Source organism: Cucurbita moschata, unplaced genomic scaffold (assembly GCF_002738365.1).
Source record: "Cucurbita moschata cultivar Rifu unplaced genomic scaffold, Cmos_1.0 Cmo_Scf00028, whole genome shotgun sequence".
Taxonomy (NCBI): Eukaryota; Viridiplantae; Streptophyta; class Magnoliopsida; order Cucurbitales; family Cucurbitaceae; genus Cucurbita; species Cucurbita moschata.
This window is the reverse complement of record NW_019268544.1, coordinates 689,945-711,693: the sequence shown is the minus strand read 5'-3', so window position 1 is coordinate 711,693 and position 21,749 is coordinate 689,945. Positions and strand designations below refer to the sequence as shown.

Sequence of the window (21,749 nt, the reverse complement as noted above, 5' to 3'; positions counted from 1 at the left end):
AACCAAAGATTCATTCATCAAAGAACAATCAACTGTACGAATTGAGCATCAACAGTCTGAGACGGGCTATTGAAAATCTCCTCCCTTAAGAAGCATAGTACGAATATCGTCATTCTAATGCAATCAATAAACATAAACAAATAAAAAAGTACAAGGAAAACATGGCTATGCATGAGAACGCCTTACATGATTCTTTTGATACAATCTCGTCCAAATTCTAAGTTCATATAAAAAATGGAAAGAAAGTGATGTGACGGGATCTATTTTTTGACTTGGTAAAAAATATCGTTACTTTATTGCTCTCCCGATCAATGTAGATTTTTCAATAGTCAGGATTCATAATTTTAGGTCTGCCATCCTAATCATGATTTTCTTAGGTCTAAAAGAAAAAAGTGTTAATTAACGAAAGTATATTGGTTAAGCTAAAGCATTAAATAAGCAATTAGGAGTTGTAGGAGTAGTTCCATTAATGAAAATTAGTTAGATATAATTAGGTTATCGAAAGTTCAAATATCAACTTCAAACCACTTTACATTAGAAGGAAGAAAGGAAAAGTGACCGTACAATTTAGACTATTATGATGTTCAATGTGCATAAGTTAATTCGAGATTATTCTAGATTCAATGAAAACGAAGTTGAAGACGAATTATAAACTATGATTTAAAGCTTCACATAGCAAAATTATTTGAATTGGGTCTACATTTACATGACGAACCTAACTCAATTTAATTCACAATATATTTTTGTAAGCTTCAGTGCAATTTTTGATGTACATCCTAACGAGATACAAACCTTCTCCCAATCGGCTCTATCCGAAGCTTGAAGTTCACAATAACATTTGTTTACCACATCAAATAGTGGAACAAATGGGAAATATCGATACGGTTGAGAACTGTCATGAAGATTTGGTTCATGAATCTTTTGAATTCATGAATACTTTTAGTATTTTTCCTCCTTCGATTCATGTAATATTGATACATTCTCCCATATCGGTACATGAATAATCTTGATTCATATAACATTTGTTTACCACATCAAATAGTGAAACAAATGGGAAATATCGATACGGTTGAGAACTGTCATGAAGATTTGGTTCATGAATCTTTTGAATTCATGAATACTTTTGGTATTTTTTTCTCCTTCGATTCATGTAATATTGATACATTCTTCATATCCGTACATGAATAATCTTGATTCATATATGAGGATTAATATTACTATGTCTATCAATGTTTGTCTAGCATTGTTATGAGATATAGAGTTAGTGTCATTTTATATTTGCCTAGAGGCAATTAGAAGGAATTGTGTGAGAGAGACTTCATAGTGTGAGAGTGTGAGATATGTGGTGGACTACCACCCATGGATATTGGAGAATTTATTCTTTCCGAACCATGTAAATTTTTTTGTCTCTTTGTTTATTTTTGTTTATGGGGTATGAGAGCGATCAATCTCACTTTCACTTCCTACTACAACAGATACTAAGATTATTCACTACTACAACAGATACTAAGATTATTCATCACTACGCTCCAAATGAGCCTCTCCCTACTGCAATCTAAAGAACCGAAACCCGAAAGTTTCGCCGAAGAATTCGAAGAGGCAGTTTGATGCCAGAAGACATAGAAGAAGGCCATTTTCTTGTATGTGCAGCGGATGGTGATGAGAAAGAGATTGTCATGAATTTGGATTTCTTGTCTGACCCTACATTCTTAAGGCTATCGTGAGTTGGGAAAGAAAGAATATGGATCCCAACACAGGGGAGCTCTAAAATAGTCGCATGTGTTGGATGATGAAAATCACACGTCGGCTAATTTAGGGAATGATCATGAGTTTATAATCAAGGAATACGATCTCCATTGGGATGAGGCCTTTTGGAGAAACTCAAAGCAAAGCCATGAGAGCTTATACTCAAAGTGGACAATATCATACAATTGTGGAGAATCGTGTTCATTTAACATGGTATCAGAGTCATGTCTTAAACTTAGTTGTGCCAAAAGATTGGTAAATCCTCAAATGTCGAACAAACGACTCCAAAAGAAAATGAGTCGAGCCTCCTCGAAGGCATAGTAAAAAATGACTAAGACTCCAAAAGAAAAAGGAGTCGAGCCTCGATTAAGGGGAGATGTACTTTGTTCGAGGGGAGGTGTTGGATGATGAAAATCCCACATCGGCTAATTTAGGAAACGATCATGGGTTTATAATCAAGGAATATTATCTCTATTGGGATGAGGTCTTTTGAAAAAGCCCAAAATAAAGCCATGAGAACTTATACTCAAAGTAGACAATATCATACCATTGTGGAGAGTCGTGTTCATCTAACATGAGGAACTACAGAAGAAAACAGAGTAAAATGGGAAGTGGATTGCACCGAGTAGTGTTCATATCATAACCAGCTATCAGGCAACTAAAAAGTTGCACCTCCATTTTTTTCTCTTGGTTTCTACACAGCTGAGATACAAATGTCTACGCAATGAATCAAATTCCTCCATATCTTTTCTTTATCACTATTGCCAGTGCTCTTTTCGCAAGTAATAGACTTACACCACATTCTTGAAAAGGGAAAAGAACAGGATTTCATTTAAGACATGCAAATTGCAGCAAGACAAGGCTATATATAATGCAACATTGGCAGAACATCCAAATCTAGTATACTTACAAAATTGTTTGATGCTGTTATTTTATCTCAGAACAGTTATTTGGCCCAACTGGTTCTTTCAAGCAATTAGATATTGCAATGACAGCTGATTCAATAGACGCATCTTCACCCTGTTTAAGTCACCAGATTGATAATAATATGAGATGCTGATTATGAACACGTGAACATAGAAAAAGCTCACAACCGTTAAATATTTTAGGAATAAATTGTTTAGCCTCTACTATAAACATCCCTCCAACCTATCAAGGTTTTCATCTCAAGAAATCTAAAGCACAGAGTGCAGGAGTTTTGATCTCTTTTTTATTAGTGTTAATAAAGAGTTGTGTTCAACAGTATCTATTGGAGACATTACCTTCTCTTTCCAATAAAATATGTTTCCATACTTTCCAGCCAAACGGCTCCAAAAACTCCGTGGAATGTCCAAATCGACAGATGTTCCGACGTTGAAGTTCAATATGTTACCTGAATGAAGATATCAATAGAATGTCATTGTCATCAAAGACATATGGGGAGGAAAGTGTCCTAACATTGTGCATACCAAATGTAGGATCGGCAACAAACACAATTGTTCTATCATCCACTTGCCAGAAATCTTTGATCGCCAGCCCTGTGAAAAGCATTACATTGATTGTTTCTGCGGATTAGATTGGAAATCATAGCTCAAGAAGCTTGACAATGTGTGTGTGTGAGAAATATTCAAAGTTTATGAAGCATTAATAAATTGAAGTTACGCTTAAACATACAATTTTCTAGTAAGATTCAGTCAATGTATTTTAATAGATTTAGTGATGAAGTCCTCAACATTAAAACTGAGCAATTCCATTATCTGCTGATGAAGCGTGGGAGTAGCAGAAGTCTTGAAGACAATAGGAACGTGTTTTGATTCCTGATACAAGTTGCTGAAAGATGAAGACGATAAACCATAGAACAAACCTGGTGTCACAGGATAATTTTGGGCCAAAACTCGCAACTTATAACCAGTATCCTTCTCAATGTCAGCAATTTCTTGTTTCAGCCTAATTTCCTGTTCATAGAAAAATCAGAAACAGCAATGGCCACATGATGAAGATCAAATGCACAAAAAATACATCAAAGAACACAACAAAAAGAAGAAAAAAAAATGATGAAGCAAAGCAACCACACCTGACCATCAGATAGAAATCCAGCAACATCAATGACAGAGGTGAACTCCTTGGGAAGCAATTCTGGTTTGTTAACCCCAACTATAGCGTCCGCAAATCCAACTCCTACGAGGCACGCTCACTGAATTACTGTTAGCATCGACTAAATCCAAACTTTCTATAACAAGGTAGAGACAATTCCATCATAATGTCAGACCTAATTTCATAATCTAAACATCGAATCCCGAAACAGCTCACAGAACTCAACATTCTTTATTCATCTTAACTATGATAATTTGCAAAAATGAGTGATTACCTGAGATAGTTATTCCGAGCGCGAGAGCTCCAGAAAGCGCAAAACTCAGAGATTTTTGGGGAAAACGAAGAAGCCAGTTGCTGCAATCAGTTGATTTTTTGGACGGAAATGATGGCGTAGACAAGCAAGATAATGATCTGGAAACCGACGGTGAAGCTTTCGAGAATAAGAGAGACGGCGATGGAAGAAGATGATGATGAAGATGCATAAACGCCATTATCGAATTTTTCTGGATGCTCGTTGCTGTGTTTGTGCCATAGATTTTGGATAGACCAGGTGTTCTAGAAAGGGAAGAGGGAGGCAAGAGATGATTTAATTTGCAAATAAAATAATTTCAACACTAATTTAATTTATTATAAAATGCTCAAAATTTCTATTTTGAGCATTCTATTTTATTTTTAATACGTCTTTGTAGTTAATTTCACTAGTTTTCCATAGGCTAATTAGTTATATTATTATTATTTGAAAAATAAATTTATCATCAACTAAATTTTAATATAGCAAAAAATATATATATATATATTTCATTTTCGGGATTTTATCGTTGTCCCCCCTTTAGATAACTGTGATATTCCACATTGGTTGGGGAGGAGAACGAAACGCCCTTATAACGGTGTAGAAACCTTTCCCTAGCAGACGCATTTTAAAGCCTTGAGGGAATGCTCAAACCTTTCTCTAGCAGACGCGTTTTAAAGTAGGGAATGCTCAAAGAGGACACAATATCTCCCCGCGGTGGGCCTGGGGTGTTAACAAATGGTATCAAGCCAAGCGGCGGGCGATGTGCCAGCGAAGAAGCTATTCTCCGAAGGGAGTAGACACGAGGTGGATTGCCAATAAAGACGCTAGGCCTAGAAGGGGGGCGGATTTCCTCGAAGAGGTAGACACGAGGCCTACATAAAGCGCTACGATAACGGATAATTTTTTTTTTCTAGTTCCCATAAAAAAATTAAATATATTTTGGTCATGTATTTTAATTTTTTAATATTTAAATTTAGTTCTTATATTTTTAATGCTTAAAATTAGTTTGGTTTCTTGTTAATTTTTTTAATATAAAAAATATTTTTATTAATCTTCCCGATTAAAATTATTTCTATTATTTAAGAAATTGTAAATAAAAATTAATTGTGAACTAAGACTCGAGAGAGCTTAGTGGGCTTTCCAAGGCCCATATGGAAAGCCCAAAATGAAAATAAATCAGACAAAACTCCAAAAAAAAAAAAAAAAGAGTTTCTTCGACGCTATATAAATACATGCATCATCACAGCTCGGTTATTCATCGATCTCGTTTTCTCATTCTCTGGTTTTTTTTTTTTTTTTTTCCTCTTCAAAAATTTTCTTTCCTCATCGATCTCTATTTCCAAGGGTCTTGCCGGGGTTTATCCATTTTCCTCCGTCAAATTTCTTTTTTCCATTTTCGTTTGAATTCTTGGATTCCCTCCATCTCGCTGACTTCCTGTAAACCCTAACGATCTTCTTCTTAGGGTTTTAATTTTGTTGTTCCATCCTGGAGTCTTCTCGGCTTTGAAGAATCTGTGTTAATCGAAGATTCCATATCACTTGTGGGAAAGCTCGGGGGAATCTGTGCTTTTCTTGGCTAATTTTGTGAGTTTCTTCAGGCTTACTGGTTCGTCATTTTGAATTTTCGATAGACCTGCTTCTTTCGGTTTCGTTTTGAAGTCTCTGCAATTACGGGTCTCAGAGGGAGGGAATCCTTTTCTCCCCCGCGGACTTTCAAGGAACTGCTGGCCTGCTCTTTCAATTTTGAATTTCGAGCGCGTTTTTTCCCCCCATTTGGTATTAATAGGCCAGATGAGAGCGGTTACTTTTCTGATATGACGTTTGATTGGAAGTTGTTTGATTTTAGTGCTTAGTAATGGGGTGAATCACGCAGGCCCAGTGAAAGCCATAAATGACTCGAGAATTTGAATATGAGCCATGGAGGTGGGAAAATTACGAGAGAGATTGAAAATCAGGTGGATCGTTTTAGAAGAGCTGGAGCTGATGATTTTGGGCGAGCGGCGTCGAAGATTGCAGCAGCACAGATATGCCAGAGTCTGGGATTTCAGGGATCGAAGGAGTCTGCTTTGGACACGCTGGCGGAAATTGTAATAGTGTATCTTAGTAACGTGGGAAAGATGGCGAATTTCTATTCTAACTTAGCTGGAAGAACTGAGTGTAATGTGTTTGACATTGTTAGAGGACTTAAAGATTTAGAAGCACTTGGGTCTAGTCAAGATGCTGAGGTTAGCCGTTGTCTTGCAGGTTCACGTTCAATTCAAGAAATTTTGGAGTATATGTATTCGGTGCAAGAGATTCCATTTGCTCAGCCAGTGCCGCAGTTTCCTATTATTAAGAACTGCAACGTGCTTCCGAGTTTCATTCAAATGAGGGAAACACCTCCTAGTAAACATATACCCAATTGGCTACCTGCTTTTCCTGATCCCCACACTTACATTTATACGCCAGTGTGGAATAAGAGAACAACGGACCCTCGCACCGATAAGATTGAGCAAGCAAAGCAGAGGAGAAAGGCAGAGAAGTCGTTTTTAAGTCTGCAGCAGCGGTTGGTTGTTGATACTGGCAATATAGAGGAAGAATTACCTATTTTGAATAGTAACACATCCCATGATTCAGAATTACAACCGAGGAAGGATGCTGTTTCCGTGGCCAAATCGCCTCTTAAACATTCAGATCATGTGTTTGATGACAGTGGTTCTGTGTTAGAGGCATTTGCTCCGGTCATAGAAGCTGTTAAAGGCAGTGGCTTTTATGACGACGACGAGGGTGAGAAGAAGGATCTTCCCACTACTAGGCATCCTGTTCAATTTAAGTTTAAAACAGGGAAGAAGCTTCTTGGTGATTCTTTGGATTTGAACATTCAAAAGAAAGGAATTAGTAGAACAACAGTCTTGGTTGGACGGTATGATGAAAGGGATGATAGGAAACGAAGAGCTGAATACATTCTTAGGAAGTCTATGGAGAACCCGCAAGAACTCAATCAGTTGTGAATAAATATATTGACTGGCGTTAGTAATTTAATCTAGGTATTTGGTATTAGCTGGTGCAATTGTTGCTTTAGTTAACAGCATATCTTCCTTGTAGTACGGCCATTCTTGTAATTTACATTGAGTTCCTTGTATTTCTACTCAGGATTTTTTCAGAGATGCAAATGCTTGTGAAAATTTTATCGAGAAGGTCTCGGTCTCAGTCTCGCGTCTCTTTTCATCTCTCACATTGTGTTTTCAACTGTTTGTTCTGTTATTGAGTTGTGATATTGAATCTTTTGGCTCCTTGGTTTGGGAACTTTGTAGTCAAAGTCCAATTTCCCTTTTTGCAGTATAATGCATACAAGAAACGATGATGTTGAATTCAAGCTTAATGAAACCATGAAACTACCGGATTTCTTTTTGCAGGGAAAGTACTGAAAGGTGGCCATTCTTTGCAGCTTCTGGATTGGTTCTCTCTTCTTGTCTTCTGATGAACCTGCTTGAACTGCAGGACCAAAGATTTCCTTATTTTTTTCTTCATGGCACAGGTATGATTCGAAGGTTACTATTTCTCTATTTTACTGCTTTCAGATTTGATTTATGCTTTTTATGACTTAGATTTACCTAATCTGATCTTCCCTAGGAAACCTACTGAACGTTTCTGAATGGTATGATTTGTCCTTAAGAGTAAAACATTAAGCTGCAGCTAAAAAGATATCAGAACCTAATTTGGATATTGTAACCATGATTTGTCTCGAGAGAACAGTCGAGATGTGTGCAAGTTAGTAAGAACGCTCACAGTATAAAATAAAATAACGCGTCCTTAGACCTGCATCACGAATGTTCTTTGTAAACGCACGAGGAATTTAGATAGGTGGACACTTTACTTTTATCATATCTGTTAAGCAAAAGGAGGGGCAAGAATGAGCCAGAGTGGGTTATAGCTGTTGAAGTACTGTAAGATCTCGCATATTCCTGTGTTTTATCATTGTTCTTTCAACTGTAATGCTCAAATAATGTGTTTGTTTCGTTTTCTTCCTCAATGTTGTCTGGAAGGTGAATTATTGATCGACCCGTTTCAAATATCGATTTTGTGGAGTTGGATAAGGATAGGATTTGAGATACAAGTCTCAAAGTTGTGTCTATGAAATTTTTTCTTTTTATGTTGCTTTCTGCTGTGTCTTCTTAGAACAAACATCCTTGCTTTATACCCTGACTACTTTCTTGGAGGCTTTTTGATAAATTAAGCATTGGAATGTCATGCTACAAAATGGTTTCCGAGCTGACCCTTTGCGACATGCTTGTCGATCCTACCGAAAAACAGAAATTTAAGTTATGCCTTGTTGTCCAATCCCCATACGTCGACCTTGTCAAGTTTCAATGGGAAATATTTTGAATTCGAGTCCCTTTTGAATCAAGCCTGATTGACGGTTAGTTTTAGTTTTCTCAAATTGTTTGCCAGTCTTATTTAGATTTTTTCTTATAAACTCGTTCATATGTATGTGGCTTGTGTGCACGTTCATATGACAAATAGAAATTGTACGGTTAACTATTTGGTTTTTTTTGTTTTCGAAATTTGTGCATATTTTCTCATTAGAATGGTGTACAATGGGTATCATCATTCATAGCCAAACATTTGAATCCTTGAACTATATGAACTAAAATTTTAATTTAATGAAATATTTAGGGCGAAGTAATGTCTCAACATGAACGTCGAAATTTTATATCTAGAAAGTGTACATCAGATTTGATCAATATAGTCACCTCGTAATACTCGTGCGGACTTTAAATATAAAATTTACCCAATGGTTAGGAGTATTATGCATGAGCTTGATCCGATGGCTGGAGTATTGGTAACCTTTTAATTTTAACTCGAACATAGATTAATTAATTATTATTGAATTGTAAGTTTTTTTTCCCCTAATCTTCATTTTTATCTTTGTTATTATTTGAACTATCAAACTATATCATGGTCTGCATTGGAGAGTGTGCCCTCTCATGATAGAACATTCTGGATTTATCTGAGAAGAAAATAAATAAATAAGAATAAATATTATTTATAATTATATTAATGGATAATTCTAGAGATTCGAAAGTCAAAGCAATGAGAAAAACGTTGAGATGCCTTCGTGTTGATGGTATGTTGGTAGTCATACAAAAAAAAAATAATAATAATAATAAATAAATAAATAAAAACATTTTTTTTTCCACAAAATGCTCATATTTTTCTTCACAAAAGCATGAAATGCAGTTAAATAATAATAATAATATAATAATAATAAAAAAGTAAACCGAGTTTTTTAAAAATATTTATATGAGATTAAATTTAAACATCTACCTCTTTAGTCACTATAAAATTGTACTCCCATTAATATGTTGAGCGAAAGATTCAAGCATTTGACCTTTTAATAGAAAACGAGTTGTGTTAATGTAATTATGTCGAGTGAAAGATTCGGGCATTTGACATTTTAGTAGAAAGTGAATATGTTCGTACAGTATAACGAATGAAAGATTCGAGTATCTACCCTCTTGATAGAACTCGAGTTATGTTCATGTGAGTGAAAGATTCGAGCATTCGACTGATTGATATAAGGTATACATGTCTTATTTTTATTTATTTATTTATATTAAGGATGGAATTAAATATTCTAGAACTAAGTAAGAAGTAAAATAATAATAATAATAATAATAATAATAATAATAATAATAATAAAAAGAATAAAAAGGAAAAGGAAAAGAACAACGAACCTTTTCTTTCTTAACAAGAAAAGGAGCAACCAATTGCATAAATATCATATCCCAACCTCTCTATACTCAGATCTCTCCATATACTTTCTATCGCCATTTCTCCTCTGATTTTGTTGTCTCTGCAACAACTCAGCCGCCTCTTGTCTTCTGTTTGGCCATCGACATGGCGAATCAAGCTGAATCCTCCGACTCGTAAGCTTTCTCCCCAATTTCCTAGATCCCAATTTCAATTCTTCTTCATCTTCTTCATTTCGTGTTTTTCCGATGAGTAATTTCTGCTCTGATTGTGATTTTGTTGCCTGATTATGCTGTCAATGCGTTTTTTTTTTTTTCTTTCTTTCTTCCAGTAAGGGTTCCAAGAGAGATTTTAGTACTGCGATTCTAGAGCGCAAGAAAGCCGCGAACCGGCTTATTGTCGATGAGGCCGTCAATGATGACAACTCGGTGGTTGCGCTTCACCCTGATACTATGGAGAAGCTTCAACTCTTCCGTGGCGATACGATCTTGATCAAGGTATGATTTTATTCTCGTTTTTATGTATCAGTTGTTTATCATTTCCTGGACGTATTTATTTGTTCATTGAGCTAGGTTTTTAAAAATGTTTTTCCCTAAGTGATGTTGCTGAATTTTGTAGAATCGGGGAGGTTTGCTCTTCCCTTTATGGATTGTGTGTGTGTGTGTGTGTGTGTGTGTGTGTTTTGAAAAAAATAAAATTTCATAATTTTAGATTAACTAGTGGTTCCATTTGGTATTTCGGGTCCGTGAATTGAGTGCGTTTTGATTTTTGGAGTAGAGGGCGTCATTAGTTCTTCTAGGCGGTCTTTTCTTTTTGAGTTCGGAAAGTTTGATATTGTGGACTTTGTGGTTGTTATGAAGTTTGGGTTGGGTTTACATAGCTTGTGGTTATACCATAGAAATGAATGAGTTACAGAAGTTTATGTAGCTTGTGTGTTGATTTGCAAGTTGTGATTTTGAGATTTATAGAAGTTATTGGAAGCTTAGAAGACGAGTTTCATTAAACTGTGCTATTCTGAAGTTTTTCGTAATAAGTTACCACAACTCTCCATTTTGGCTCAGAAGACTACTTAAACAATTTTGTCTGCTATGTACATCATTGCCAGATCTTGAAATATTGTTTTTGAAATTTGGTCAGGAGGAATTGAGGACTTTTTAGTGAGAATTCCAGGGTTTTTTTTTTTTGGATGAGAATCTTGTGGCTGAGTACAAAATTGTTCTGAGGATAGTTTTCTGTTTTCTTTTGGAAACTGATTCTGATTGGACGACTTATGAAGTCAATGTTATTGTACACGTAGCAAATTTGTAATTTAGGAAGAAATAGTAACTTCATTATTGCTATTATTTTGGTAAAACAAATCATTATTGAGCATGCTAACAAAAAACAGCTTTATTAAACCGTTATCTAACGTGTTCGTACATGATTTTTGTTCTGCAAAAACGGAACCGTCTAAAATCAGTCCTTTGGGTTTCTTTTTCCCTAGCTTCTAATTGGAACAAAAGACTTCTAGAACTATCTTCTTTTTTTTTTTTTTTTCTGATTCCACCCAATTAGATAGTATTTTAAGATCTCCTTTGTTCTTGGAAGGGGATGGACTTCGCTTCCTTCCCTTTTACTTGTCCATTTTGGGATCTTAGGAACTTCTTCCTAGGAAAAAAAAATGTTGCTTTCTCATACTCAGCTTGAGATCGTTCTTGAATGGCATGCAATATTTTGTTTGTAACTGTATCTTTTGTCTTCCTTCTGGAGTTCAGGGGAAGAAAAGGAGGGATACAATCTGCATCGCTCTTGCTGATGACACATGTGATGAACCAAAAATAAGAATGAACAAGGTTGTGAGAAGCAACCTTCGGGTGAGGCTTGGAGATGTTGTTTCCGTGCATCAGTGTGCTGATGTTAAATATGGAAAGCGGGTACACATTCTTCCAGTAGATGACACTATTGAAGGTGTCACTGGGAATCTTTTTGATGCATACTTAAAACGTGAGATTCTATCCTACCTATTTCTTTCCGTTGATTTGTCTTTTGCTTCTTGTTTGTTTTAATTTCTGGCAAGTTCATTTGATCCTTCCCCTTTCCCAATTTATTACATGATTGACCAAGTGTTTTTTTTTCAATTGACTTTTTAGAATAATGCTCATACATTACCTTTTCGATCATTTTTAGTTATTTGGTTTATGGAAATATTTTTGTTGTGACTTGTGATGCTTGATATTGCGGTCCGCTCATGTGCTTTTCGTTTATGTTAAGTACTGTGCAGCAGGAACTCCATGCTTCTTTGTATGTTTATCATTGGCGTACAGTGCATTGCCGGGAAGCAGCTTGTTTATCACTATTTTTGATGTGTGTTTATCACTATTTTTTAAAATCTTGAACAAATTCCTTTATACATTTAAAATTTGGTGTAAACCAATTTTGTCTTCCCCTATCCTGTTTGCATCCAAATGTGTCTTTTCTCTTTTACATATTTTAATTGAAACGGGTTCAACTACTTGACGGTACCTGATATGGTTTTCTTTGATTTTCAAAACTTTTAATTCACTTTCCTAATTAATAATATGTATATATTTGCATGTCTTTGGTACATAGCTTTAGATAGATCTTCGACAAAGGTAGATAACTTTTCATATGTTTAACATTTGGTCAAATTTAAGCATAGATTTTTTTTTTTTTTTTTTTTTTTTTAATACACTGAAGCTTGCATATTTCTTAGTTCTTATATTGTTCATATCATGCAGCTTATTTCTTGGAGGCCTATCGCCCAGTGAGGAAGGGTGATCTCTTCCTTGTGAGGGGAGGAATGAGAAGTGTGGAGTTCAAAGTTATTGAAACTGATCCTCCTGAGTATTGTGTGGTTGCTCCCGACACTGAAATCTTCTGTGAAGGGGAGCCTGTGAGAAGAGAGGATGAAGATAGGTTAGATGAGGTTGGTTATGATGACGTTGGTGGTGTTAGAAAACAAATGGCACAAATCCGTGAATTGGTGGAACTGCCACTGAGACATCCACAGCTTTTTAAATCCATTGGAGTAAAGCCACCAAAGGGAATTCTGCTTTATGGACCCCCTGGATCTGGAAAGACCTTGATCGCCCGAGCTGTAGCTAATGAAACTGGGGCTTTCTTTTTTTGTATCAATGGACCAGAGATTATGTCGAAGTTAGCTGGAGAAAGTGAAAGTAATCTTAGGAAAGCTTTTGAGGAGGCAGAAAAGAATGCTCCATCTATTATCTTCATTGATGAGATTGATTCAATTGCTCCTAAGCGAGAAAAGACTCATGGAGAAGTCGAGAGAAGGATTGTTTCTCAGCTACTGACACTTATGGATGGGTTAAAATCTCGTGCCCATGTCATTGTTATTGGAGCTACAAATCGTCCAAACAGCATCGATCCAGCCTTGAGGCGATTTGGAAGGTTTGACAGGGAAATCGATATTGGAGTGCCTGATGAAGTTGGGCGCCTTGAGGTTCTTCGTATCCATACCAAGAATATGAAGCTTGCTGAAGATGTAAGATTTCAATTGTGTATACTTCTTTCTAATTGCCTTTGCTTGTCGGTTGCTACATCATCAAAGGAGTTCACTCATTTTCTTATGTTGGATATTGCAGGTTGACTTAGAAAGAATCTCCAAGGATACACATGGGTATGTTGGAGCTGACTTGGCAGCTCTTTGTACCGAGGCTGCACTTCAATGCATTAGAGAGAAGATGGATGTGATTGATTTAGAAGATGAAACAATAGATGCCGAAATTCTTAACTCAATGGCAGTTACAAATGAGCACTTCCAGACTGCTCTTGGGACGAGTAATCCTTCCGCTCTTCGTGAAACTGTAAGTGCTCGTGTTATTTTTTATCTTGTGGCATTAACTGCAGCTTGCGTTTTAGCGTTCGTTGGTGCAATACCGTGTGTTGATTTAATTTTTCTTTTGTCAGGTCGTTGAAGTGCCCAATGTCAGCTGGCAAGATATCGGAGGTCTTGAGAATGTCAAGAGGGAACTTCAAGAGGTAACTCATGCTCCCGATGGATGATCTTCTTAGTTTGGAGAAAATTCATTCATGATCTAATTTTGTTCTGTTTCTCAATTAGACTGTACAATATCCAGTGGAACATCCCGAGAAGTTCGAGAAATTTGGAATGTCACCATCAAAGGGAGTTCTTTTCTATGGCCCTCCAGGATGTGGAAAAACTCTTCTGGCCAAAGCTATTGCAAATGAATGCCAGGCGAACTTCATCAGTGTCAAGGGTCCTGAATTGCTTACTATGTGGTTTGGAGAAAGTGAGGCCAATGTTCGGGAAATTTTTGACAAGGCGCGCCAGTCTGCGCCTTGTGTTCTGTTCTTTGACGAGCTCGACTCTATTGCCACTCAGGTTCGTATTCCCATACTCGTGTAACTATTCAACATTATTGTTGTGTAAGTCATCCTGATAGAGAACTGTGTAAAATTAAGTTTTGCAAATCTTTTATAGCCTCTCTGGACTAAACTATCTGCAGAGAGGCAGCAGCGTGGGAGATGCTGGAGGTGCTGCCGATCGAGTTCTGAACCAACTCCTTACTGAAATGGACGGAATGTCAGCAAAGAAGACTGTCTTCATAATTGGAGCTACCAACAGACCAGATATTATAGATCCTGCACTTCTTCGTCCAGGACGTCTCGATCAATTGATTTATATTCCTCTTCCCGACGAGGATTCTCGTCACCAAATTTTCAAGGCTTGTTTGAGGAAGTCTCCGATATCGAAAGATGTAGACCTTAGAGCCCTAGCTAAGTACACTCAGGGCTTTAGTGGTGCTGATATTACAGAAATCTGCCAGCGTGCTTGCAAATATGCCATCAGAGAGAATATTGAGAAGGTAAAATCCTGCACTTCGAATTCTATACATATTTTCAGTTGTGCACACATTTAAATATTTTCTGCATTGCAGGATATTGAGAGGGAGAGGAGGAGAAGAGATAATCCTGAGGCCATGGAAGAAGATGTAGAAGACGAGGTGGCGGAGATTAAAGCTGCTCATTTCGAGGAGTCGATGAAGTTTGCTCGTAGAAGTGTGAGTGATGCTGATATCCGAAAATACCAGGCATTTGCTCAAACACTGCAGCAGTCAAGAGGGTTTGGTTCTGAGTTCAGATTCTCAGAAAACACTTCTGGAACTGCAGCAGCCGACCCGTTTGCAGCCTCAGCGGGCGGGGCTGATGACGATGATCTTTACAACTAGGTTTTTCATGTGTCATGTAAGTTTAGAACGTTTCTTCTTCTTATACTGCAAATCTGTGTCCGTTTCTCATATAAATTATCTGTCGGGGGAGGAGGAGCCTAGAGTTGGAGGGCTGTTTGGTCCCATTCGTGGCTTCAGGGCACTCCCCTTGGGTAGTGATACGTGCCTATAATGTAGTCTTTGAGCTGGTTTACTTCCTATTACTGCTTTATAATGGATACTTTATTAGAACGCCACAAGATCTCAACTCCCTTGCGCTTTTCTATCCCTCCAGAGGGAGGTTTGACAATAGTTCATTTTTTTTTTTGTCGTTCTTTCTCGTTCTCTCGTTCGTAAAAGATCAATGGTTTGGTAATGTTCATACTCATGTTGAATGTGTATTAACCGAATGCTTGTTAGCACAAAAAATATGAGTCGACCAAATGTTTATTAGCACAACACACAAATATGAGTCAAATGCTAGTCATACAAACCGAAACTATGGCTTCACTTGTTAGGTAACATTTTTTAATCATAAAGAAAGACAATATTTCGAGGGTTGTTATACATCAAACTTTTTTAAATGTTCGTGATATTTTTATCTCATGGCCGTCTACGGTTCCAAAGTTGCAACCCCACAAAGACAAATTTTACACATATCTCACCACATACATGATTGGTACAAACTCCTGGTTAGAGAAAAATATTAAAAAACATCTATGAATAGCATTTCTAGGACAACGCTAACAATGACATGTTTCCTTACTCAAAAAGGGGTGAAGTAGATTGAGAGTGACAAGGCAAGGACCAAAAAGGAGAGAAAAAAAAAAAAATGCCAAAAACTAGAGGGGTCTAGTAGAAATAGTGAAAAGATCATGTCACCCATATTTATGAGCAAAAAAGATTGAGAAATTAAAGGTAAACGTGAGATGTTTTGGATTCATCAGAGAGTTGTTTGTAATATGGGGAGCGAGTCAACTTAATGATTGGCGTGTCAATGTAACCGAGTTATAAACGGTCGGAGTTTTGGGATTCTTGTCTCTTAAAACGAGTAAATTTTGTACCTAACCGCTCGCTTTTATGTCCAAAATCAAATTACATAGACATGAAAGAGGGGAGGGGGGAGATTATTAAGACAGTAGCATAATGGTAGTAATGGTAACGCATACACATCAAATCATGTCATATACCATTTGCCTTATCATTCAATTATGGTGATGGATGATGGTTGATGGTTGATGGGATCCACATCATATCATCATCCCACCTTTTCTTCTATTCATTTCCCTTCCTTTCTCTCCCCCACCACTTTTTTTCAATTCTCTATATTTTCTTTTATTTTATTTTTTACTTTTTAAAAATATATGGAATCTCGACCGACTGAATTTCATTCTCAATCAAAATGTTATACGTTTGAATCTCTCTCGCTTAGACATCGTTGACAAATTACAAACTTAGTCATGTCAATAAAATCCTCAAATGTCGAACAAACGTATTGTGAGCCTCGAATACATTGTAAAAAATGACTAAGACTCCAAAAGAAAAGGAGTCGAGCCTCGATTAAGAGAAGTTATTGGATGAATGAAAGTCCTGGGAATAATCATGAGTTTATAATCAAAGAATATTGTCTCTATTGGTACTACGATATTGTCCACTTTGAACATAAGCTCTCATGACTTTGCTTTGGCCTTCCCAAAAGGCGTAGTAACAATAGAGAGAATATCATTTGATTATAAACTCATGATCATTTCCTAAATCAGCAGAGGACGAGTAATTCTAAATTTTGTTTATCCAAATTTATAATTTAACAAAAAAATTATTATTCAAAATAAAATTTTTAATTTTAATTTTTTTAAAGCTACGTTCATATTGATAATAAAATATTTAATGTTATCGAACTTATATTATCTACCAAGTTATATGTTTTTTTTTTTTTTTTTAATTCTTACATTTTTATATTTTCTATTTTAATTTTTTGCTTTTGGATTGTTCTTGAGTTATTTAATCTTATATTAAATTATTTTGGGTAAAGATCCATCCAATTTTCAAATATTATTGTCATTTTGTTTATGTTTTCTTTTAATAAAAATATGCTTTCTTCTGACAATTAAAAAAAATTATACAGTAATGAGAAGTTGACTGTTCCAATTCAATCAAATATAAAAAAATAAATTTGGATTTTTTTTATTTATTAAAGTTTATCGAAAACTTTTAAAAGCAGTATTAATTGATCTAAAATATATTATCAGTTTATCCACACGTAAGATATGTGTTAAAGATAGTTGACCGTTCATTATGAGACAAATATCTAGATATTTATCTTAAATTACTGTTTACATATTTGTTATTTTATTATAGACAAATATATTGTATTCATATTTCTACATTATTGGTAATTTATCATATTTCTATATTAAGTAAATTATTATAAATAAGAGAACTCTCACTTTCATTTAGGTGGATTGGATTCAGCAAACATTTACAATATGAAAATTCGAATCTCTAATTTTTTAATCAAGAATATATATTTTAATCCGTTGAATAATATTTAAGTCGATTTTAACTCTAGTTGAAATACAACTTTTATTTCTTTTTTTAAGATCGATAGCTCACGTAATATAGACTCAACTTTTGTGCCAAAACGAAAGCAATAAATTCAATCTTATGCCAACGTCTCGAGCTGAACTCAAGTCGTTTATGTATATTACATCTTTCGACTAAGAGATTAAAGCTCTAAATAATAAATTACACACCCTTTCTCGCTGGTTGACGCGAAAAGTTGCACACAATTCAATAAGTAGTTATCGACATTACTAATGGTAGAGTAAACGAAGTTACTACGATCGAACACAAATACTCTAATACCTCACTAAATTACCACGGAACCTATAAACTTGAACGGACCGAGTGTGAGATCCCACATAAGTTCGACAGGAAGAACGAGATATTGTTATAAAGATGTGAAAATCTCTCCTTAGCAGACACGTTTTAAAAACTTTATGAGTTGGGAAAAAAAAAACTTCAAAGATTATAATATCTACTAGCGGTAAACTCGAACCGTTACAAAAAGTTGCGATATTGAAAGCGTTCGGGTTAAATGATGAAGAGAGAGAGAGGTCAAAGTGAGGAAGAAAGGGGGAAGGGAGGGCCGCACGAGGGGTCTCTGAGATATCATCAGAACTTAAAGTTTTCCCCTTTTTTTTTCCTTTCTCTTTCTCTCTCCCCCCTCTCAACGATTCCATCTGTGGGCTCCCACTTTCTCTCTCTACAAAACTCTCTTTCGAAATCTCTCTGTCTGTTCGTGTTTTTTAAAACTTTCTTCTTAAACTGAGGTCAGAGGCTCGAGTATATGTTGCTTTGCCCTAGGCGACACAAGAATAAATAGACTTAACTCACTGGTTGTTGGAAAGTGAGTGGTGCACGATTACAAGTCCGCTGTCATCAAAGTGCGAATTTGTCAAATTTAGACAGAAAGTCGACCCAAAGATGGTGATTTGAAATAATGTGACAGAGTGAGTGATTTGTTTGAAGTAAATTTGTTGACTAAACATGCAATACGAAGAAAGTCGATATATTAGTGACTTGAAATGAATTCGTTGCAATAGTATGCTAGTTTTGTTATATAATTGTTTCAAAATTACCCGTTTTAAGTTTAAATTTATTCGATTTTTAGACAAAAAGTCTACATGATGGTTACTCAAGCCTACCACTTGCATATTATCCGCTTTAGTCTGTTACGTATTGTTGTCAGCCACTTAGTACAGTATTACCGTGATAGCCCAAGCTCACCGTTAACAGATATTGTCCGCTTTAATCTGTTACCTATCGTTGTTAGCCACTTAGTACAATATTGTTGTGATAGCCTAAGCCCACCGCTAGTAAATATTGTCCACTTTAGTTCATTATATATCACTATCAGCCACATAATTTTAAAACGTGTCTGCTAGGAAGAAGTTTCTACAGGAGGTTCACGCACGAATAGTTTTGAAATATCAGCATTTATTTCAAACCACTCATACCTTTCACTATTTTCTTACCTTTTTATAAAAATTAAATTTACATGTAATATTATAATTTTTTTAAAAATAAGGATAGATTTGACACAAATTTAAGACTGGTAATATTTCTGGTGCAAATAATAAATTAGAATCTCATCATAAAAAAATTTAATATCGATTGTATCGTCGATAATCGAAGTGTCACTATCATATATATAAGAATTAGTTGTATAGACATGTCCGATTAGCTCTACAATTGATAGGCTATAAAGCGCATGGTACATATCTCGGATACGTGTCTGTGTCTGTGTATGTGTGTGTGTATATATATATATATATACACGCGTGTGTATAGTAAGAAATGACAAAAGAAAATAAAAGAACAAGAGCGGATGCTTGTTCTTGTCCCATGTTTCCTTACCAAAACGCCCTTTGTGATAACATTGTCCGAATTGACAAATCATTTTGGATATTTCATTAATTTAGAATTTTACGTCATAACGATAAGTCATTATTAAAGGGAACTACGACGTTAGGTTACAATCATTGTTCTTGTCTTATGTTTTAACTCTCGAACTATATCTAAAATTTAAGAGGTTATTAGAAATTTTTATAATGAAATGAAAAAGCATCTCTCTCTCCTCCCGACGTTGAATAGTCTTGAAAATTTGAACAGTGAAGAATAAATCACGTAAAGATCAAAGCTTAAAAGTGTGTAGAGGAATAAATTCGATCGATTTACATATTTTTAACGTTTTTTCAGGTTTATCACGTGACATAACGCAAAAGGAAATTTCAAGTTCAAAGATTTTGAATTTGAATTTACAAGCACGGAATGTAACCATATGAAAATTACACGTTCAAGAAATTTGAACTCACGAACACTTACTCGTTATTCTTCTTTCATTATCTCTCGACCCTAATAATTTCGAGAAAAAAAAGGCATTAATTAAGAGAGAAATTTTGAATAATGTTACATTATTATTAGCCATGGGAGAGAGATAGAGAGGGAGAGAGCAAAATGAAGCACTAATCTTTTGTACTCCGAGAATTACCTTGTATGAACAAAACAAAACAAAACAAAACGAAGAAGCCCATCAGCGGCGGCGCTACGGCGGCGGCGGTGGTGGTGGAGATATATCAAGGGTCGCCACGTTCATGCCAGCAAAGAAGCATAGCCACACAGCGGCGGAGGATGTAGAATTTAGTGCGCTGTTTTTTAACCAAATTGCTGCATTTTTTACCAAAAGATCTACAAGGATCACATGGGTATTCCCCAATTTCACTCTTTTCCTTCACTCCTTCCATTTTTAACTGCCTCTCCAACAATATTTACTGCTGCTACAAATGGCTGAACCCCTTTCTCTCTGTTTTTTTTACAGTTTTTCGCTCTGTTTTTTTTTACCTCTCCTTCTCCCCAATTCTGGGTTTGTGCTGAAAATTGCAGAAGAAGAAGAAGAAGAAGAAGAAGAAGAAGAAGAAGAGATGGGTTTTGTGTGTGTAAATGACTGTTGAAATATGGAACCCACCATTTTATTAACAACAAATGGTAACAGGTAGCCACATGAAACAAAGAATGGGCCAATCCTCTGCCACACCATTTCTTTTATTTTTTTCTTTCTTACCCTGTTCTTAATTTAATTTTTATTTTACACCGGTAGACATTCGAATATTCAACCTCTCGATTAATCATATACGTCTAAATCAATTTAGTTATGTTCGAGATTTTTTTAGTTCGATAATGGTAGAAGTGAGGTATTGAATTATCATACGTTTAAGATAATAATTAATTGAGATATATTTGGATCAATAAAAACATTAATAAAAATTGATTTAAACCTAAAGGATGATGCAATAGACTCGGTGAAAACATTAAAAATATATTGTACTCTAAAAATTTTGTCTATTTTTTCTTTTGAATGACGTGTGATGAGGTTGATAGAGTTGGTGAATATACTCGAACATTGCAACTATATGCTAGATTCGTGAAAATATTAAAAATATAAAGTACTATAAAATTTGTTTTTTTTTTCTTTTGAATTATGAATTATGAGATCGGTTCGGTGAGTCGATGAATATGTTCGAGCATCGTAACTATATGGTAGAACGACACTCTTATGACCTAATAGAATTTTGGGTAATTTAATACAAAAAATTATATAGGTCAATATAAAAATAATAATATAAAATGATTAAATATTTGAATAGTTAAAANAAAAAAAAAAAAAAAAAAAAAAAAGGATAATGAAGAATTCAATGTATAATTGAGGGAATTTGAAATTCATGTACCTTAAAATGATCCATTATCAATAAAAGGTAAAGAAGGGACCCATATAGTAAATGCTAAGAATATTATTAAACTAATATATATAATTTTTTTTTTTTTAAACTAAACTTTTAAATTTATAATAAGATGAAGTAAATGTGGCACAAAATAAAGACTCGGCCGAGTAATAGAGCCTTTGGTTCTAGAGCATAGATTTATATGAAATAATTCCACGAGCTTTCACTTCGAGCACGTTAGATGTATGAGGCAAAGGGCTCGTAATACCCCCTTTCCTTTGTTGAGCTGCTTTGTCCACCTCCTTTGTCGAGCTGCTTCATCCATATAGTTGCGAGCTAGAGTTGTTATAGCTTATGACTAGAGCCATAGAAAGAATCGTAAAGTTTTTTTTTTTTTTTTTTTTTTTTTTTTTTTTTTTTTTTTTTTTTTTT

The 21,749-nt window shown here is 35.3% G+C and overlaps 3 protein-coding genes across 9 annotated transcripts; 2 read left to right on the top strand and 1 right to left on the bottom strand.

Moving 5' to 3' along the window:
- Window positions 1–168: 168 nt before the first annotated feature.
- On the bottom strand, window positions 169–4,407 carry LOC111463102 (thylakoid lumenal 15.0 kDa protein 2, chloroplastic-like). 3 transcript variants are annotated; one of them, XM_023106916.1, is made up of 7 exons: window positions 4,094–4,407; window positions 3,800–3,903; window positions 3,590–3,680; window positions 3,195–3,263; window positions 3,009–3,118; window positions 2,657–2,766; window positions 169–373 (listed from the first exon to the last, which is right to left on the bottom strand). In XM_023106916.1, the coding sequence occupies exons 1-6, from the start codon at window positions 4,308–4,310 to the stop codon at window positions 2,674–2,676; spliced, it is 684 nt and encodes a 227-aa protein (XP_022962684.1). In that variant the 5' UTR covers window positions 4,311–4,407; the 3' UTR covers window positions 169–373; window positions 2,657–2,673. The 3 variants fall into 3 exon arrangements, with proteins under 3 accessions (XP_022962684.1, XP_022962685.1, XP_022962683.1); XM_023106917.1 differs by lacking the exon at window positions 169–373 and adding an exon at window positions 2,461–2,549; XM_023106915.1 differs by lacking the exon at window positions 169–373 and having other exon boundaries at window positions 2,467–2,766.
- A 973-nt stretch (window positions 4,408–5,380) lies between these two features.
- LOC111463420 (transcription initiation factor TFIID subunit 8-like) lies at window positions 5,381–8,632 on the top strand. Of its 5 annotated transcripts, none has more exons than XR_002713885.1 (3): window positions 5,381–7,137; window positions 7,244–7,288; window positions 7,507–8,632. XR_002713885.1 is itself a non-coding variant. In XM_023107349.1 (2 exons), exon 1 carries the CDS (start codon window positions 6,022–6,024, stop codon window positions 7,099–7,101), a length of 1,080 nt encoding a protein of 359 aa, XP_022963117.1. In that variant the 5' UTR covers window positions 5,381–6,021; the 3' UTR covers window positions 7,102–7,137; window positions 7,507–8,632. The 5 variants fall into 5 exon arrangements, 3 of the variants coding, with proteins under 3 accessions (XP_022963117.1, XP_022963118.1, XP_022963120.1); XR_002713886.1 differs by lacking the exon at window positions 7,507–8,632 and adding an exon at window positions 7,431–7,479; XM_023107349.1 differs by lacking the exon at window positions 7,244–7,288.
- A 1,228-nt stretch (window positions 8,633–9,860) lies between these two features.
- On the top strand, window positions 9,861–15,293 carry LOC111463282 (cell division cycle protein 48 homolog). Its single transcript, XM_023107165.1, has 9 exons — window positions 9,861–10,020; window positions 10,176–10,341; window positions 11,599–11,827; window positions 12,583–13,349; window positions 13,450–13,671; window positions 13,775–13,846; window positions 13,929–14,210; window positions 14,335–14,694; window positions 14,767–15,293. Exons 1-9 carry the CDS (start codon window positions 9,992–9,994, stop codon window positions 15,055–15,057), a joined length of 2,418 nt encoding a protein of 805 aa, XP_022962933.1. The 5' UTR covers window positions 9,861–9,991; the 3' UTR covers window positions 15,058–15,293.
- The last annotated feature ends 6,456 nt before the right edge of the window (window positions 15,294–21,749 follow it).

Coding starts and splice junctions, on each gene's coding strand:
- LOC111463102 (XM_023106916.1), bottom strand. CDS start 4,310: ATGGCGTTTATGCATCTTCATCATCATCTTCTTCCATCGCCGTCTCTC. Junction 3,681..3,799: donor GATTTCTATCTGATGGTCAG/GTGTGGTTGCTT, acceptor TTCTATGAACAG/GAAATTAGGCTGAAACAAGA. Junction 3,119..3,194: donor TGTTGCCGATCCTACATTTG/GTATGCACAATG, acceptor ATCTTCATTCAG/GTAACATATTGAACTTCAAC.
- LOC111463420 (XM_023107349.1), top strand. CDS start 6,022: ATGAGCCATGGAGGTGGGAAAATTACGAGAGAGATTGAAAATCAGGTG.
- LOC111463282 (XM_023107165.1), top strand. CDS start 9,992: ATGGCGAATCAAGCTGAATCCTCCGACTC. Junction 11,828..12,582: donor TTTTGATGCATACTTAAAAC/GTGAGATTCTAT, acceptor CATATCATGCAG/CTTATTTCTTGGAGGCCTAT. Junction 13,847..13,928: donor TCAAGAGGGAACTTCAAGAG/GTAACTCATGCT, acceptor TTTCTCAATTAG/ACTGTACAATATCCAGTGGA.